Source organism: Diadema antillarum, unplaced genomic scaffold (assembly GCF_040938485.1).
Source record: "Diadema antillarum isolate AM-2024a unplaced genomic scaffold, OU_Dant_1.0 seq00000862_RagTag, whole genome shotgun sequence".
NCBI classification, from domain to species: domain Eukaryota; kingdom Metazoa; phylum Echinodermata; class Echinoidea; order Diadematoida; family Diadematidae; genus Diadema; species Diadema antillarum.
Window position 1 is genome coordinate 461,994 of NW_027271732.1, and position 13,967 is coordinate 475,960.

Below are 13,967 nucleotides of genomic sequence, written 5' to 3' on the forward strand. Positions count from 1 at the left end.
AAAAGTTAAAGGGAAATAAAACTCAAACATGCATGTAATTTAATGAACTCAACAATAAAATTGGACAGGCCGTTCAAAAGTTATGAATTTTTGAAGTTTTGGTAACAAGACTGCTGGATCAGAAGACTACTACAGATCATGACATCACATACTGTGAAAGTGGAAATTTTTATGCCTTTCATTCATTTTTGTGCAATTTCACTTTTGCTATTTATTCCCCATATCTATGCATTGCCTGAAGGTATTTTGTTGAAACTTACTGGGTAGTGTGTACATGCATATCCAGATTAAGATTCTCTAGGGGAAGTTTTTGGCCATCGGCTCAAAGCTCACAAAGTCAAAGGTCAAGTGAAAATGGTAAAATGTTATATTTTCTCCATATCTCGGAAATGGCTCAAGGTATCTTCATGAAATTTGCATCATGTACAGCCTGACAATGATTCTCTTTGGAATTTGGGGTTATGAGGTCAAGGTCAACAGCCAGAAGTTAGGTTAAAATGGTAAAATTCTACCGTTTAATGCTGAAATTACATTAGAATTGCATTGAATTATATTAAAATCCTCCATAAGTTCTAGATTACTCATCACATAGATATACTCTAAAATACGATATTTTTGCGAAGTGGAGCTGACAGCCTGTTTTGCCACATGAAATTTTCGCGAGCTGCCTCTGACATTTAATGCATATAGTTGTAGAAAAGAACTTTTGCGTGCATTTTAATCCGCGAATTTTAGCTCTCATGAAATTCATGAAATTAAAATGCACGCGAACATTCCTCGTTTTAAAACTAGGTACTGTAAACCAAGATATTTTCCCAGCATGAAATTGTCACAAATTGGTGCCGATGGCTCTTTTTTGTGTGTGTGTGATTTGCCATTGGCATTCAATGCATTGTGTAGACAAGAACATTCGTATGTATTTTAATTTTGCAAATTTATATGCTCTTGCGAAATTCACAAAATTTGAATGCTTGCAAACATTTCTAGTTTTACAGTGTGCGCATGCATTACTGTACTGCACAATGATTTCGTTTTAAAGATTTTGGCCATGGGGTCAAAGGTCAAGTGAAATGTTAAAATGTCAATTTTTCCCCATATTTTGAAAATAGCTCAAAGAATTGTCAGGAAAATGGATTTTCACCAGTGATTATATTAAGAATTGTCTGCCATGGGGTCAAAGGGCAGTGGTTGTTGTAAGGTCAAGTGTACATATGTAACTGCTCAAATTCCTAAATACTTGTTCTCTTAACAATCTATCCATCCACCAAAAGAAACCTAGTTTAAGGAAAGTAAAACACTCAACATATTTGTGACAAAGTGTCATTACAATTTTTGCCAGTTATATGACACTGTCGTCTCGTGTTGTAGAAGGCATACTAGAGACCGGTAATGCAAACCATGTAGGGAGGCGTACCAGTTGCCATAGTGACATTTCTAGTTTGCTCTAGAGGACTCCTGAGTATCTGTGTGTGTGCTGTATTGCTGGAAAAGCTTTTTAATCAATTAAAAAAAATCTTATAATGATAAATGTTTCTATTTTTTTTTTCCTCTCCCTCTCTTTTGACATGGTGCAGCGGCGGCTCAAGGCCCCAATCCACCATCAGGAGTTAGGATGACAAGTCGCTCTGATGCCATCGATGTAGAGTGGGGAGCAGCTCGCGGTAACATTAATGGCTACAGACTTAATGTTGCCTCAGCCACAGAACCCAACAAGTTTTCTCTCAGTCATTCAGACCAGATGTCACCAGCTTTACTGTACCTGACCTCGACTCCAAACACAGAGTACCAGGTCAGCTTGTTCTCCTTGGGGCAAAATGGTGTGGAGAGCCAGCCTCTTAGACAGGTTATTAGAACAAGTGAGTTTTTCAGAAGAAAAAAATTGTTGTCTCCGATAGAATATTGTAAACCCAGGAGCTTTTCAGAGTGAGCCCACCATTTCCTCACACCACCAGTTCTTTTCAGTATTCAATGTACACTAAAGCGTGTGAAAATGTCACCATAGAGATAATGACTATTAGCGGAGGGGAATCTTCCATCAGCTATCAGAGGGGTTTGAAATGCTAATTGTGGAGGTGATAATTCTAAAACGAAGACAGTTATTATCTCCCTGACATAGCAGTTTTGATTCTCAGGTTCTAACACTTTTTACTGCCTCCCACCAACGAAGTGGCCGGAGGCATTATGTTTTCAGGTCGTCCGTCCGTACGTCCGTCCGTACGTCCGTCCGTTTTGTTTTTTGTCGATATCTCAAGAACCGTGTGATGGTTTTACATCAAACTTGGTATGAGGGTATATCCTGGGGGGATAATACTTTGTTTGGATTTTAGGGTCATGGGGTCAAAGGTCAAAGGTCACAGGTTATTTTGTGAAAAAAAGTTTAAAAATTCATGTTTTTCTCCATATCTCGCAAATGGTTCAAGGTATCTTCATGGAACTTAGTATATATGCTTGTTCCAATGGGCAGTGATTATCTAGGGAAGTTGGGGTCATGGTTCAAAGGTCAGGGGGTCAAAGGTCAAGGTCAACTCCTCAAAATATCACTACTTTCCTTGTATTTATGCAATGCCTGAAGGTTGTTTTTTTTTTAAACTTGATGTATGCATGTATTACCCAATATATATTCTGTGGGAAGTTTCTTGCCAAAAGGTCTAAGGTCAAGTGAAAGTGCTAAATTGCACCTTTTCCTCCATATCTTGAAAGTAACTCAAGGTATCATCATGAAACTTACATATTTATGCATGTTCAGCCTAACAGTGATTCTCTTTGGAACTGTGAGGTCAAAGGTCAAAGGCCAGGTTTAGATAATGCTCTTTTACCATTTGATACTGAAATTATACTTTTTCTCAATACCTTGAAAATTACTCAATGCATAAACTTATAAAAGGATCAAAAGTCAAGTAAAAATTATCAGTTCCCCATATACCTGCACTCTGACGTTTTAATCATTCATCCAATTGAACCTAGTTCTAGGAAAGTGAACATCTAGCACATTTGTGGCAAACCTGTCATTTTAATATTTTGATAATTGTGTGAAACTGTCATCACACATTGTCAAGACATTGTACTATAGACCTATTAGGAGAACCATGCATTATGGTGGAGGCATATCAGTCGCCGTAGCGATATTTCTAGTTAGCTCATGAGCCAAAAACGCAAGTGAGCATATACTACTAGAGGTTATGACGCATGTGTGGACAACAATATAAAGAAAATGTAAAGAAAATTCCACCAAAATTCACTTTTCTAGCATTATAAAAGAGCACTTGACTAACCGCTTTAGAAAGCAGGGGGAATATTTGCTACCCGGAACATATGTCAGTATCAAGTTAATGGAATATGTAATTTTCAAGAAAAATTAATTTTTGTAGAATTCCCTTTATATTTTCCTTATATTGTTGTCCACACATGATGCCTCAACCTCTAGTAGCCTCCTCATCCAGCGGTTCCAACACCAAAACTTAAGAAATTCATAACTTTTTCGATTGTCTGATTCTCCTCAAACCTTGACTGATGTGTTGTACTAATGTTGCTGCTTTCACTCAAGCCACATTCTCTTTGGGTTTGGGTTTCCTTTGAGGAATAGTAATTTTTGGATACAAATGTCTTTTATAAGTTAGCAATTCCTCAATGAACATGATAGGTTGTGATTTTTATTTCATTTGTATTTATTCTTTGAAATTATCTTATGTATTTCTTTATTTTTTCAACCTATTTGCGTGTAATATGTCTGTACAGGAAGGATCACAGAAAAAAAGTTGTAGAATTCCGTTTCAAAATAGTAGGGCGTTATGAAGCACTGACACAAACAAAGTTCTTATTTCTGTCTGTGTCTCTCTTTTCTCCCTCTTTCTTTCTGTTTGTTGATTTCTTTGCGGTAACTTACCTGGCTAACAGTGAATATCTCACCACCATCTTCCATGAACCTGCGTGCCTCGGACAGCACAATTGAAGTTAGGTGGCCTGCAAGTCAAGAAAATGTTGATGGCTACAACATTCAGGTTGCACCAGCTGGTAGCCCTGCCAATGTTGTTGCAAAGGAAACATTGTCGCCCGTTGATGACTCTTACACATTTGAAAACATGGATCCTGGAACAGATTATACGGTGTCGCTTACCTCGTACAAGGGTGATGCCACAAGCCCGCCCATACAACAAACCATCAGAACAAGTATGTTTGCTAGATTTCTGACAATATTAATGATTGAAGTTGGTCGAAATCAATTATGTTTGTATGTTTTGCAATACACTTATAGCAGAAAGACTGAAACAAGTTCAGACTGTAGATAACAGTCAATATTGCCTTGGTTGAATACACACATGGTTTCAATAGAATTCAGTTTCAAATGACAATGCTTTCCAATTTTAGGCATCATGTATGCTGGAATCTGCTTTCATCAAGCATCCATACTCAACTCTCACTATAGCAACTTTTATGAGACACCTACAGTAACTTCCTGACCACTTTTACTGGTCAAGCACTGCGATTTCAATTGCTGTGAATTCTCCCTATCGCATATGGACGTTATCAAGCGATATCAACTAGCAATACTGATATCTGATCGATAGCTCTTGGGACATACACTTCCGGTTTTGTGGTTTACCCACGTCACGTCCTTCATCTGTGGATATTTTCCATAATTTCGTTGTTTTGCATCATCGGTCCAGCATTGGGTTTCACTATGCAGAAGAATCCCATTCATCAAATGTAAAGTTACGGATTATTCAACAGATTATAAGACAGAATTTTATACCACCTGTGAATACTAGTACTTCGGCATTCAATGTGTATAAAAGAGTACATTTACACATCGTGCATTCTTAACGGGAAGGTATATCCCAAGAATTAAAGATAAAAAATGAGAGCGCCTCATGCATTCAGATTCGGAGAGCTATATGTGATGGGGAGAATTGCTATATAAGTACATTTGTAGATGTACTATTATTATTGATTCTCATATGATGGCTTGTGCTCTTGTCACTCCCTAAATGGATGCCCATCCAGGAGATCAGAGAGGTGGTGGGTCAGGTGGTGGAACAGGTGGTGGAACAGGAGGTGGAACAGGAGGCCAAGGTCAGGGTGTTCCCCGCTCTCCAACAGGGGTGTCTGTAAACACAGAGGGTAACAACCTGAGGGTGAGCTGGAACCCATCCAACGAGGATCTGTCCAGGTACATCGTGCGGGCTGGGAGAGCAAGGTCGGGCAGCTCCGACGAGATTGAGCAGACTGTCCGGTCCACCAAGACCCAGTATCTCTTGAGGAATCTAGAACCTGATACGGAATATCTCGTGTCTGTCAGTGCTGTTAATGACATGGGAGAGAGCACACCTACCATGGCTACTGGAAGAACAGGTTTGTCAGGATAGCATTCATGCACAATTGTTGTTATATCCCATGTTAAGCATGTTTTCATACATTTGCACCTGTGCAACTATTGGTGATGTAGAACCCTTATAATGAGCTGCTAATGGTAACGCATGTAGTGATACTGTCCCAGGACATCTGTGTGAATAGAATTAAAACAGAACATTGTATTTATGACTCTGCCGCAAGGTGTTTTTCTGTTTAGAAAAAGGGGATGTATTTTACTGGAGATTTCTCTTTAAAAAGGGTTGTTTGTTGTTTTTTTCTCTCTCACTTTCTTTTTCTTCAGACTCCTGAGAAATCTAAAGGGGTTTTGATAAAACATCTTAAAATTGTAGAAAAATTGATCAAATCCTGAAATCTGATTTGTTACCATTAAACAAACTTTTCTATCTTAAGATTTTCATTTTTCTTTGTACTGAGTTCTGACATCTCATTTTGAACACACAAAATCTTTTCAAAGGTGTTGTAAGACAACTTACGTAAGATGAGGTGAAGGAATGTTTGTCTTGAGATAGGCTATGGGAATGAGAGTGGGAATGAGAGCTCACTGGTTAGATGGGGGAGGGGGTTGCCGTTGGGTTCATGTCATGTGGATGTTGAATATCAGTTCTGAGCATGTGTTTAATGTGCTGTTTCGATGGTCATTAAAACTTGTGGTAGAGCGTCCACTTCCTGGAAGGCCAGAGGGGCTCGCAGCTTCCACCACCTCAAACTCTGCCACACTGACATGGCGAGCTCCGAGCACTCCGATTGATGGTTACACCCTGTCTCTCGGCACTGCCACTTACCCAAGGCAGTACTCAGAAAACCTCAGCCCAAGAACGACTTCTTTCACCTTTGAAGATCTGGAACCAGACACCATCTATCAGGCAGAATTGCAGAGCTATAATGATGTTGGGAGCTCACAGCCCATTTCATCCAAGCTTAGAACAGGTTAGTTTTTCCAACTTCAGATTTCGGAAATGTGAAAAAGGGAAAAATAAATGAACAGGTTTGTGGACTGTATTCCCCAGCAATTTGGCTTCACTCTTCTGAAGGGAATAAAGCGGTAAGCTTTTTGTGGCCTATGTGTCAACTCCACAAAATCATGGCCTTTCCAAATCAGTAAGTGGCCTGTTTAACGACCACTATTTATCACATACTACACGATGCAATGTGCCAATGAGCAACCCAATTTCATCCAATGAATTAATCAATTTTACAGACAATGCTACATTTTGCAATGGAGTGACGACTTGTTTTTGTCATTACCTACTTAAATGTGGTGGTTGTTTCCGTGCCAATTTGGAGAGATTAAACAAAGTCATGTAACACAAAGCACAGCACAAACAAGGAAGTTACTGCAGAAAAAACATATTCTATTATCAGCTTCACGCTGAACTCCTGGGTACTATTAACTATTAATCTTGCAATGATCATATATTTCCCCTGAAATCGACATTTGAATGGGATTTATGAGAAATTTAATCAGTATAATTCGCTTATAATGACTTGACACTTTAATCTTCTTTTTTTATTCTCTCTTGTCAATGTCCGACAGGACAAATAGGCACCACACATGCATTTCTTCTTCCCCCCCTCATGTTCCTCTCTTTGTAAATACCCCCCCCCCCCTCAACTCATCATTTAAATATTGGCAAGCATATAGATTGTGTGCACGGGGGTTGCAACGATTTTCAAGCTTTAAGCTTATGTTGCAATTCCTTTGCGTGTTCGTTACCTTGAATAATGTAGCTCTCTTAGAGTTGTATACTTTTTCTGTAACTGCTTCTTATCAATGTGTACTTATCGTATATATATTCTGTCTTGGCTATATGAGATGTACTTGCATACATTTTGTATGCACTCCTATTTTGTGAACACGCATGAAATCTTGATAAATAAATAAATAAATAAATAAATAAAGTGATTGCAGTACAACAGTTGGTTCGGTTGGTAGCACATCTGCCTCACGATCCTAAGGGCCCGGGTAGGAAGCCGAGTCTGGACTGAGCTGTGTTGTGTGTTATCATACTGTCCCCTCTAGTAAGAGGCAAAACTCTCTGTCCCTCACATAGGACATAAAATGGAGTTCCCATGTATGAGAGAGTCACAACTCGTGCACGTCAAAGATCCCACTTCATTCATTCATCGCAAAGAGCAGAGTTCTTAACCCAGTGAAGTGATCCCACCTCACATCCAACTGGACCCCATAGAAGACCAGCTTCATAGCTGAATATGATGGCTGTCCAGCCATCTTCTCAGATGGAAATGAACAAACAAACAAACAAACGTGCCCTACATACATTGTGCAATAAGGGCTATTTCACACAATACTTGACTATTGTATATCAAGCTACAAAGGCATCTGTGAAAGAAACACAAACGTGTATGCTGTTTTTCATACAAGCTTTATTCTCAAGTTAGACTTAACAAGATTTTGCATATACACATAATTCTTCAAAACCCTGATACTGAACTTACATCATTTGGCTCTTTCCTGTAAAAATTAATTTAACAAACAAGCAAAGATTTTCTAAAACATGCAGAAATACAAATCGAAATTCCCAAAAATGTTTTGATTGGAATTAAATCCTTTCTCATTTTTAGCTCACCTGAGCCTAAGGTTCAAGTGAGCTATTGCGATCGCTCTTCGTCCGTCTTCCGTCATCCGTCGTTCGTCGTCCGTCATACTGAACTTCTTACATTTTCATCTTCTTGAGAACCCCTCGACCGATTTTCACCAAACTTGGCAGGTAGCATCCCTAGGGGGATAGGTTACCAATACCAAACCCCCAAAATTAAGGAATCTTAGAAAATCTTCTTCTCTAGAACCAGAAGTGATAGAGCTAAGTTAATACTATGAATTAGTACATTGATGACTGTGGTTTCAAGTTTGTTCATGGCGGAATCAGGGATGCCCCCCTTAGGACCCAGGGGAGGTGGTGGGGAGGGGTCCTAATGGGGCCCAAATGGTACATTTTCATCTTTTTCTTGAATATGCCATTATAAATTTTCACCAAAGTTAGCAGGTAGCATCCCTAGGGGTAAAGAATCTCATTCTTATCAAATGGGCACCATGCCCCACCTGGGGGGCCCCAGGGGGCCTAAAGTTGGGCAGAAATTGTAAATTTTCATCTTTTTCTTGAAAACCCTATCACAAATTTTCACCAAACTTGGTAGGTAGCATCCCTAGGGGGATAGAATCTCAACTCCATCAAATGGGCACCATGCCCCACCTGGTTGATGCACAACCCATTGTTCAAAATTCGTGCATGACTGTGTTAGAACAATAGACAGTAGTGCTACTAAATTTTCATTTGCACTAGCTAATGTCGACTTTGAGTTTTTCAGACTTATTTCAGCAATCTTTTGCAAACAATAAAATCAAAGCCTTAACCCTATTGTAACTGGGCTATTTGAGACCAAGTTTTTACTGGGGGGGGGTCAATTTGACCCCCCCCCCCCCCCTTCAGATCTCGGCCGCCGATTGCGCGATTGCCGCAAAATTTTGCCTGTACATAGAGCCGGATGTCAAATTCAAGATTATATGGTCATACAATAGAAAAAATTTGATTTTATATTTTTAATAAATTAATTATGCAAATTTATGCATGAAATCATATTTTCACCTACAACTCCATTAAAAATATTGAAGGATTGCTAAATTTTTGTGTCAGAGTTCCTTAAGTCGAACAATTTTCTTATAAAAAGATAGCGCAATCAAAATCAGTTTCTTTTGTTTTGTTAATTTCTTATGTATTTCATTGTTTTTTCGACCTTTTGGTTTCTATTGTTTTTTTTGCCAAAATTTGTTGCAGGCACTTTTCCAAGCTGATCTACATTAGAATTGATTAATTTCAATGGTTAAAAGTTGAAATAATCTAATTTATATCAATTAGACAAAAAGGCACAATTTGCATCGTGGATTTGCACACAAAATCATGAATTTGAGCTGTTTTTTGGTTGACATGCATATGCGAAACATTGCGTAACTTCAGAACGGTGTAACCGTACGTCGCAAATTTGGTCTCAAAATATGCAGGAGACTTCAATGAAAAAATTCATGAAACGCTGCAGCAAAATCTTTGCGCGTTGCGGAATCGTGGCGCGAAATGTCAAGGTTAGAATAGGGTTAATATCCATTCTTTTTCCTTTCATATGATATCCCATGCGTCAAAAATGATTAACGCCTGCTGGAGAAAGCTGAATTTGAAAATATGCTTCTATTTTACCCAGATGGATAGATAGTAAATAAGGAGCCAGTTAGCTTTCTGACATGCCCAACTTGGCCGATAACAATGTTCTTCATGCTTCAATGAATTTACACAAACATAAAGGTAGGGGGTAAAAGAGATTGTTACTGACCGTTCGGTTGTGAATAGGGTCTTAAATTAGCACATGATCATGAGCTTGCCTGACCATGCAGCTAACTACAGAGCAAAGGGTGTTCATCAGCGGAATGTTTGGGAAAGTGGGGTGGGAGAAACGGACCAAAAAAAAACCTTCCGAGCCCCCCCCCCCCCCCCAAAAAAAAGATGACTTTCTGCCCTGCACTTCCACCTTTGAAATGTTAGAAGCGCAAGTTCAGTGATGAATAAAGTGATGTACCCTCTCTTTCTACTTCACCTCCCCCTTCAAAAACTTCAAAACCCTATCAGTGATGAAGGACTAACCACGCGTGAGGGAAATGTAGAGAGGAATGAAAACAGTGAAATAAGTTTGAGGTACAAAATCGATCAAAATGTGTATCATTGTTGTAATGTTGATTTCCCTTAGCCATTGGACTGCGTGCAGCCTGAGCATACTCACAATATTAGTCTTCAATAATTTTGGTTATGTCTCATAGCTTATTCTAAATAAATGACAACAAAGGGCTTTCCGTCTCATACAGCATTCTCTGTAAATACCTCCCCCCCCCCCCCCCCCCCCCCCCGAATAACATTCACTGTAGCACTGCGGTTGTTTTGTGTGAATTCAATGGTGCAGATGAGCCCATTGTCTAATGCTAAGTTTGGGAGAGCTGAATGCTTGTTTTTCGACTATCCGTAGAATCGGTAGAAATGAAGCATGTTTTCATGCAAATTTTTCTCAAGCATGCATTATTCATATTTGAAGCGTTAGGTCTCATATGAAAGAAGAAAATATGAATATTTGGCTAATGAACTTTGTTTTTCAAAAACGTAACATTAAAAGTCTGAAAAACTCATTTAAAGTCACAATTTGCGCATGCAAATGAAAATTTGGTAGCACCGCTGTTCATTGTTCTAACTCAGTCATGCATGAATGATGAACATTAAGTTGTACATCAAATGAAAGAAGAAAAGTTTATCTTTCCATTGATTTATATCTCATAAAGAAAATATATGATTTCGATAGTAAAAAGTTGCATGGAAACCCAATTTCGTTTTTTCTGGGACACGCTGTACATCATGATGTGTACAAAAATGCATGAAATCATACATGTCCAAAGTAATGTTAAAAACAATGATTGCAACGTCAAAACACAGACAACCTGGAGTTATAAAAGATTGCGTGTTTGGTGCTCAACAGCCCTTGCTTACAGATATGATTGACTTTTTTATATGAAACAGGACCCTGGTCTGATAATAGATAATGCTCTGTCCATTATTAGCATAGAACAGCAGACAGAATTTTCCTGACATAACATGCTCCTCTCCCACCAGAGCCCGCCCCACCCAGGAGGACACCACCAACCCCAGAAAGAATAGACCTGACTTCAACTCCAAGCCGGGTCAACATTCGCTGGGCTCAAGCCCAAGGTCCTGTCACTGGCTATCGTCTGACCCTGACTGACCCAGAGACTGGGGATGTAGTGAACTCAGTCGAAGTGGACAGATACCAGCAAAATTATGCCTTCACTGACCTGGATCCAGGCAAGGAGTATGAAGTGACCATTGAGGCCTTCAATGAGGATGGTTACAGTGACCCACAACAAAGCACTGTCTCGACAGGTACGACAATTCATACCACGTCTTGTCACTTTCATGGCCAGTTGTCACTTCCTAATCATGGTATTTGAAACCCTGTAAATTACTGTTCTTCCTCTGCACTGAAGGGTTTTCAAGTGTATGCCATGATATGCCTAACATGATTTATGATTGAAAATTTAAGATTAGTATGATGATGTGAAATAGCAAAAATTTCTTCAGAAGAAAGATGACCAGTAGTGTATTGTATACAATCTCATGCTAGTGTGATTGGACAAAGAGACCTAAATCTTGCATTGCAATGATTGTACAGAAATTTGAAGCAACGGCATGATTTTTTGCAGAGCCACTCCCACAGGGCAGCCTGGAGCCTCAGAATGTGGAAATTGTTGCTACGGGAACTCAGATTGATGTCTCATGGCAGCCCCCAGTCATGGCACGAGGCCAGCATCCTCACAGCTTTGTAGTGGTGGCGGAGGCCGTGGATGACAACGGAGAAACTCTTGGACCACGAGAGAGCATAACTCTCCACCACTCCACCAGGGAACATACCTTCTACAATCTGCTGCCAGCCACCAATTACCGAGTGTCGGTGGCAGCCAACCATGATGGTACCCTCAGCACACCAGTGGTGCAAGAAGTTATGACAACAATTGGTGAGAATGTTATGGTTACTGTAGCAGTTGGACACCAGACCAATTCAAAGCATTGACATGTAACTCTCTTTCAAACAGTCAGTGTAGATTTTGATTCATCCCAAGGCGTGATCAGACAGAGAAGTTTTTCCCCTGCCAAATAAAGTATGAAGGGGATATGTATTTGTAGTAATTGGAGTGTGGTTGAGCAGGTGATCTGTTGGGCAGGCAGTTGGTTGCTTCGTGGTTGGTCATTATGTTAATCTGGAAGGATTCATGAAAAAGGCTTCGTACCAACCAAGAGGTTCTAGCGGCATTATTTAGGAAAAGTTGGGAGTCAAAACATTTTGGGTATGCTGAGTCCCAAAAATTCATTTCCCAAGTGAAATTCATTGATCTTGACAATCTAATTTGCAAAAACATGGCTGACTAATCGCCAATTATTGACAGATTCACCGATGCATTTTCTAGCGAAATCTGTAAAAGTCAAGCTCGATAAATTGTTCTATAGTCTGTTATTCATGGAATGTAGTTCACAGTTTGACATGTTCTGAGAGTGTTATTTGTTCTTACATGTATTGTGAAGATTAGGGCTCAAATATGACATCAGATCAGCATCAGAAGTGAAATTTCTAGCAATTTTTTTTTTTTTTTCCTGTGGTAGGCAAATTCAGCACACTACTTGCTTTCAGGGTAAGAATTAAATGATCCTTTTCAGGGATAACATGAATATTCTAATAGATACTCTCAGAAGATGTAGGCTTGCTGAGTTTCATGTGTATACGAACAGGAATCATTTATGCAGTATATAATGATCGATATGTGACATTCCATTTGAATTAGTGCGTGTGTGTGGTAATGGGCGGGTGTGGGAATGGGGGAGAGGATACACACACACCACCCTCTGAAATTTTTTCAGGTGAATATTGCCTCAACTTGAACAAGTAATTTAACAGAAATCCTGTTTAACATTTGCTGGTACAGATGGGCCAATCCCACCTATCAACATTATGGCAGACCCAACTTCTCCAACAACCATGTCCGTCTCTTGGGACTTCCCAGTGCGCACCGGACCTCCGCAATCCTCTGGTGGGCGACGCCCAGACATCTACTACACTGTCAGAGCCAGTTCACCAGCAGCTGGGTGAGAAGGCTATCAATTTGTTTTCAGCCATATGTTAAAGAATGGAGCTAAATTCATGCAAGTAAAAAGGAAAAGGATATGACACAAATAATCTGCTGTATAATGTGATACATATGCATTAAGAGTTTGTTTTCATCACTGTTCATGCAGAATTTGTTGACTAAAGCTGCATTCAGAGTAGGTCAACATATAAATCTGTTGATAATCTGTAGTAACTTATGCAGAGCTGCTAACTGCTCATCATGATTTTATTTAATGTATGTAGCTATTAATGTTGAGTGATGAAAGTTAGTGGACAGGGTAGAAATGAATTGATAACAAGAGGATTGAGCACTCTGAGAGAGCAGACTTTTGTTTGTTTGTTTTTGTTTGTTTTTTATTGTTCCATATTCCACATTTCAACAAATACATAAAACATAAACATCACAATACAAAAGCATGGATGAATCGTCAAGTACAGCTTATAAGACAATAAAACATGTGAAATATGAGGAATCTACATAGAAGCACTGCTTGTAGGGTGTAGATTCCCAGATGCGGATGTGAGATTATTTCTTACTTGGTATATGTAATTAAAGGAATGACAATTTGTGAATTGGAGAAATGTAAACGCCGAAAAGTAAAAAAGAAAAAAAACAAACAAAGAAAACAATGTCCACGGCACAAGACTTCTTGAGAGTTGCGTGATCACCCGAACGACTTCTGCCAAGCAGCCATGATTAATATATGTGACCCGCTACAACAAAAAGGTCCTAAATACGCGCACAGTCGAAGCCGTGAAAATCGAGTTTGAAGTCAGAGCATTAAAATTGGTCAAAACTTACGATTTTCTGATTTTGATATATTATTGGAGTCTAACATGTCTTCTATTATCTGTCAAAATTTTGAAGCAAA

At 39.2% G+C, this 13,967-nt stretch overlaps 1 protein-coding gene across 1 annotated transcript in view; it reads left to right on the top strand.

The window, feature by feature from the left end:
• LOC139740588 (fibronectin-like) overlaps nucleotides 1-13,967 on the top strand; it is a 58,783-nt gene that overhangs the window by 25,600 nt on the left and 19,216 nt on the right. Inside the window, exons 7-13 of the mRNA XM_071651175.1 lie at nucleotides 1,575-1,856; nucleotides 3,895-4,167; nucleotides 5,002-5,349; nucleotides 6,025-6,297; nucleotides 11,031-11,318; nucleotides 11,639-11,950; nucleotides 12,914-13,073. Coding sequence (XP_071507276.1) covers nucleotides 1,575-1,856; nucleotides 3,895-4,167; nucleotides 5,002-5,349; nucleotides 6,025-6,297; nucleotides 11,031-11,318; nucleotides 11,639-11,950; nucleotides 12,914-13,073 — 1,936 coding nt within the window. The remainder of the gene's footprint in view (nucleotides 1-1,574; nucleotides 1,857-3,894; nucleotides 4,168-5,001; nucleotides 5,350-6,024; nucleotides 6,298-11,030; nucleotides 11,319-11,638; nucleotides 11,951-12,913; nucleotides 13,074-13,967) is intronic.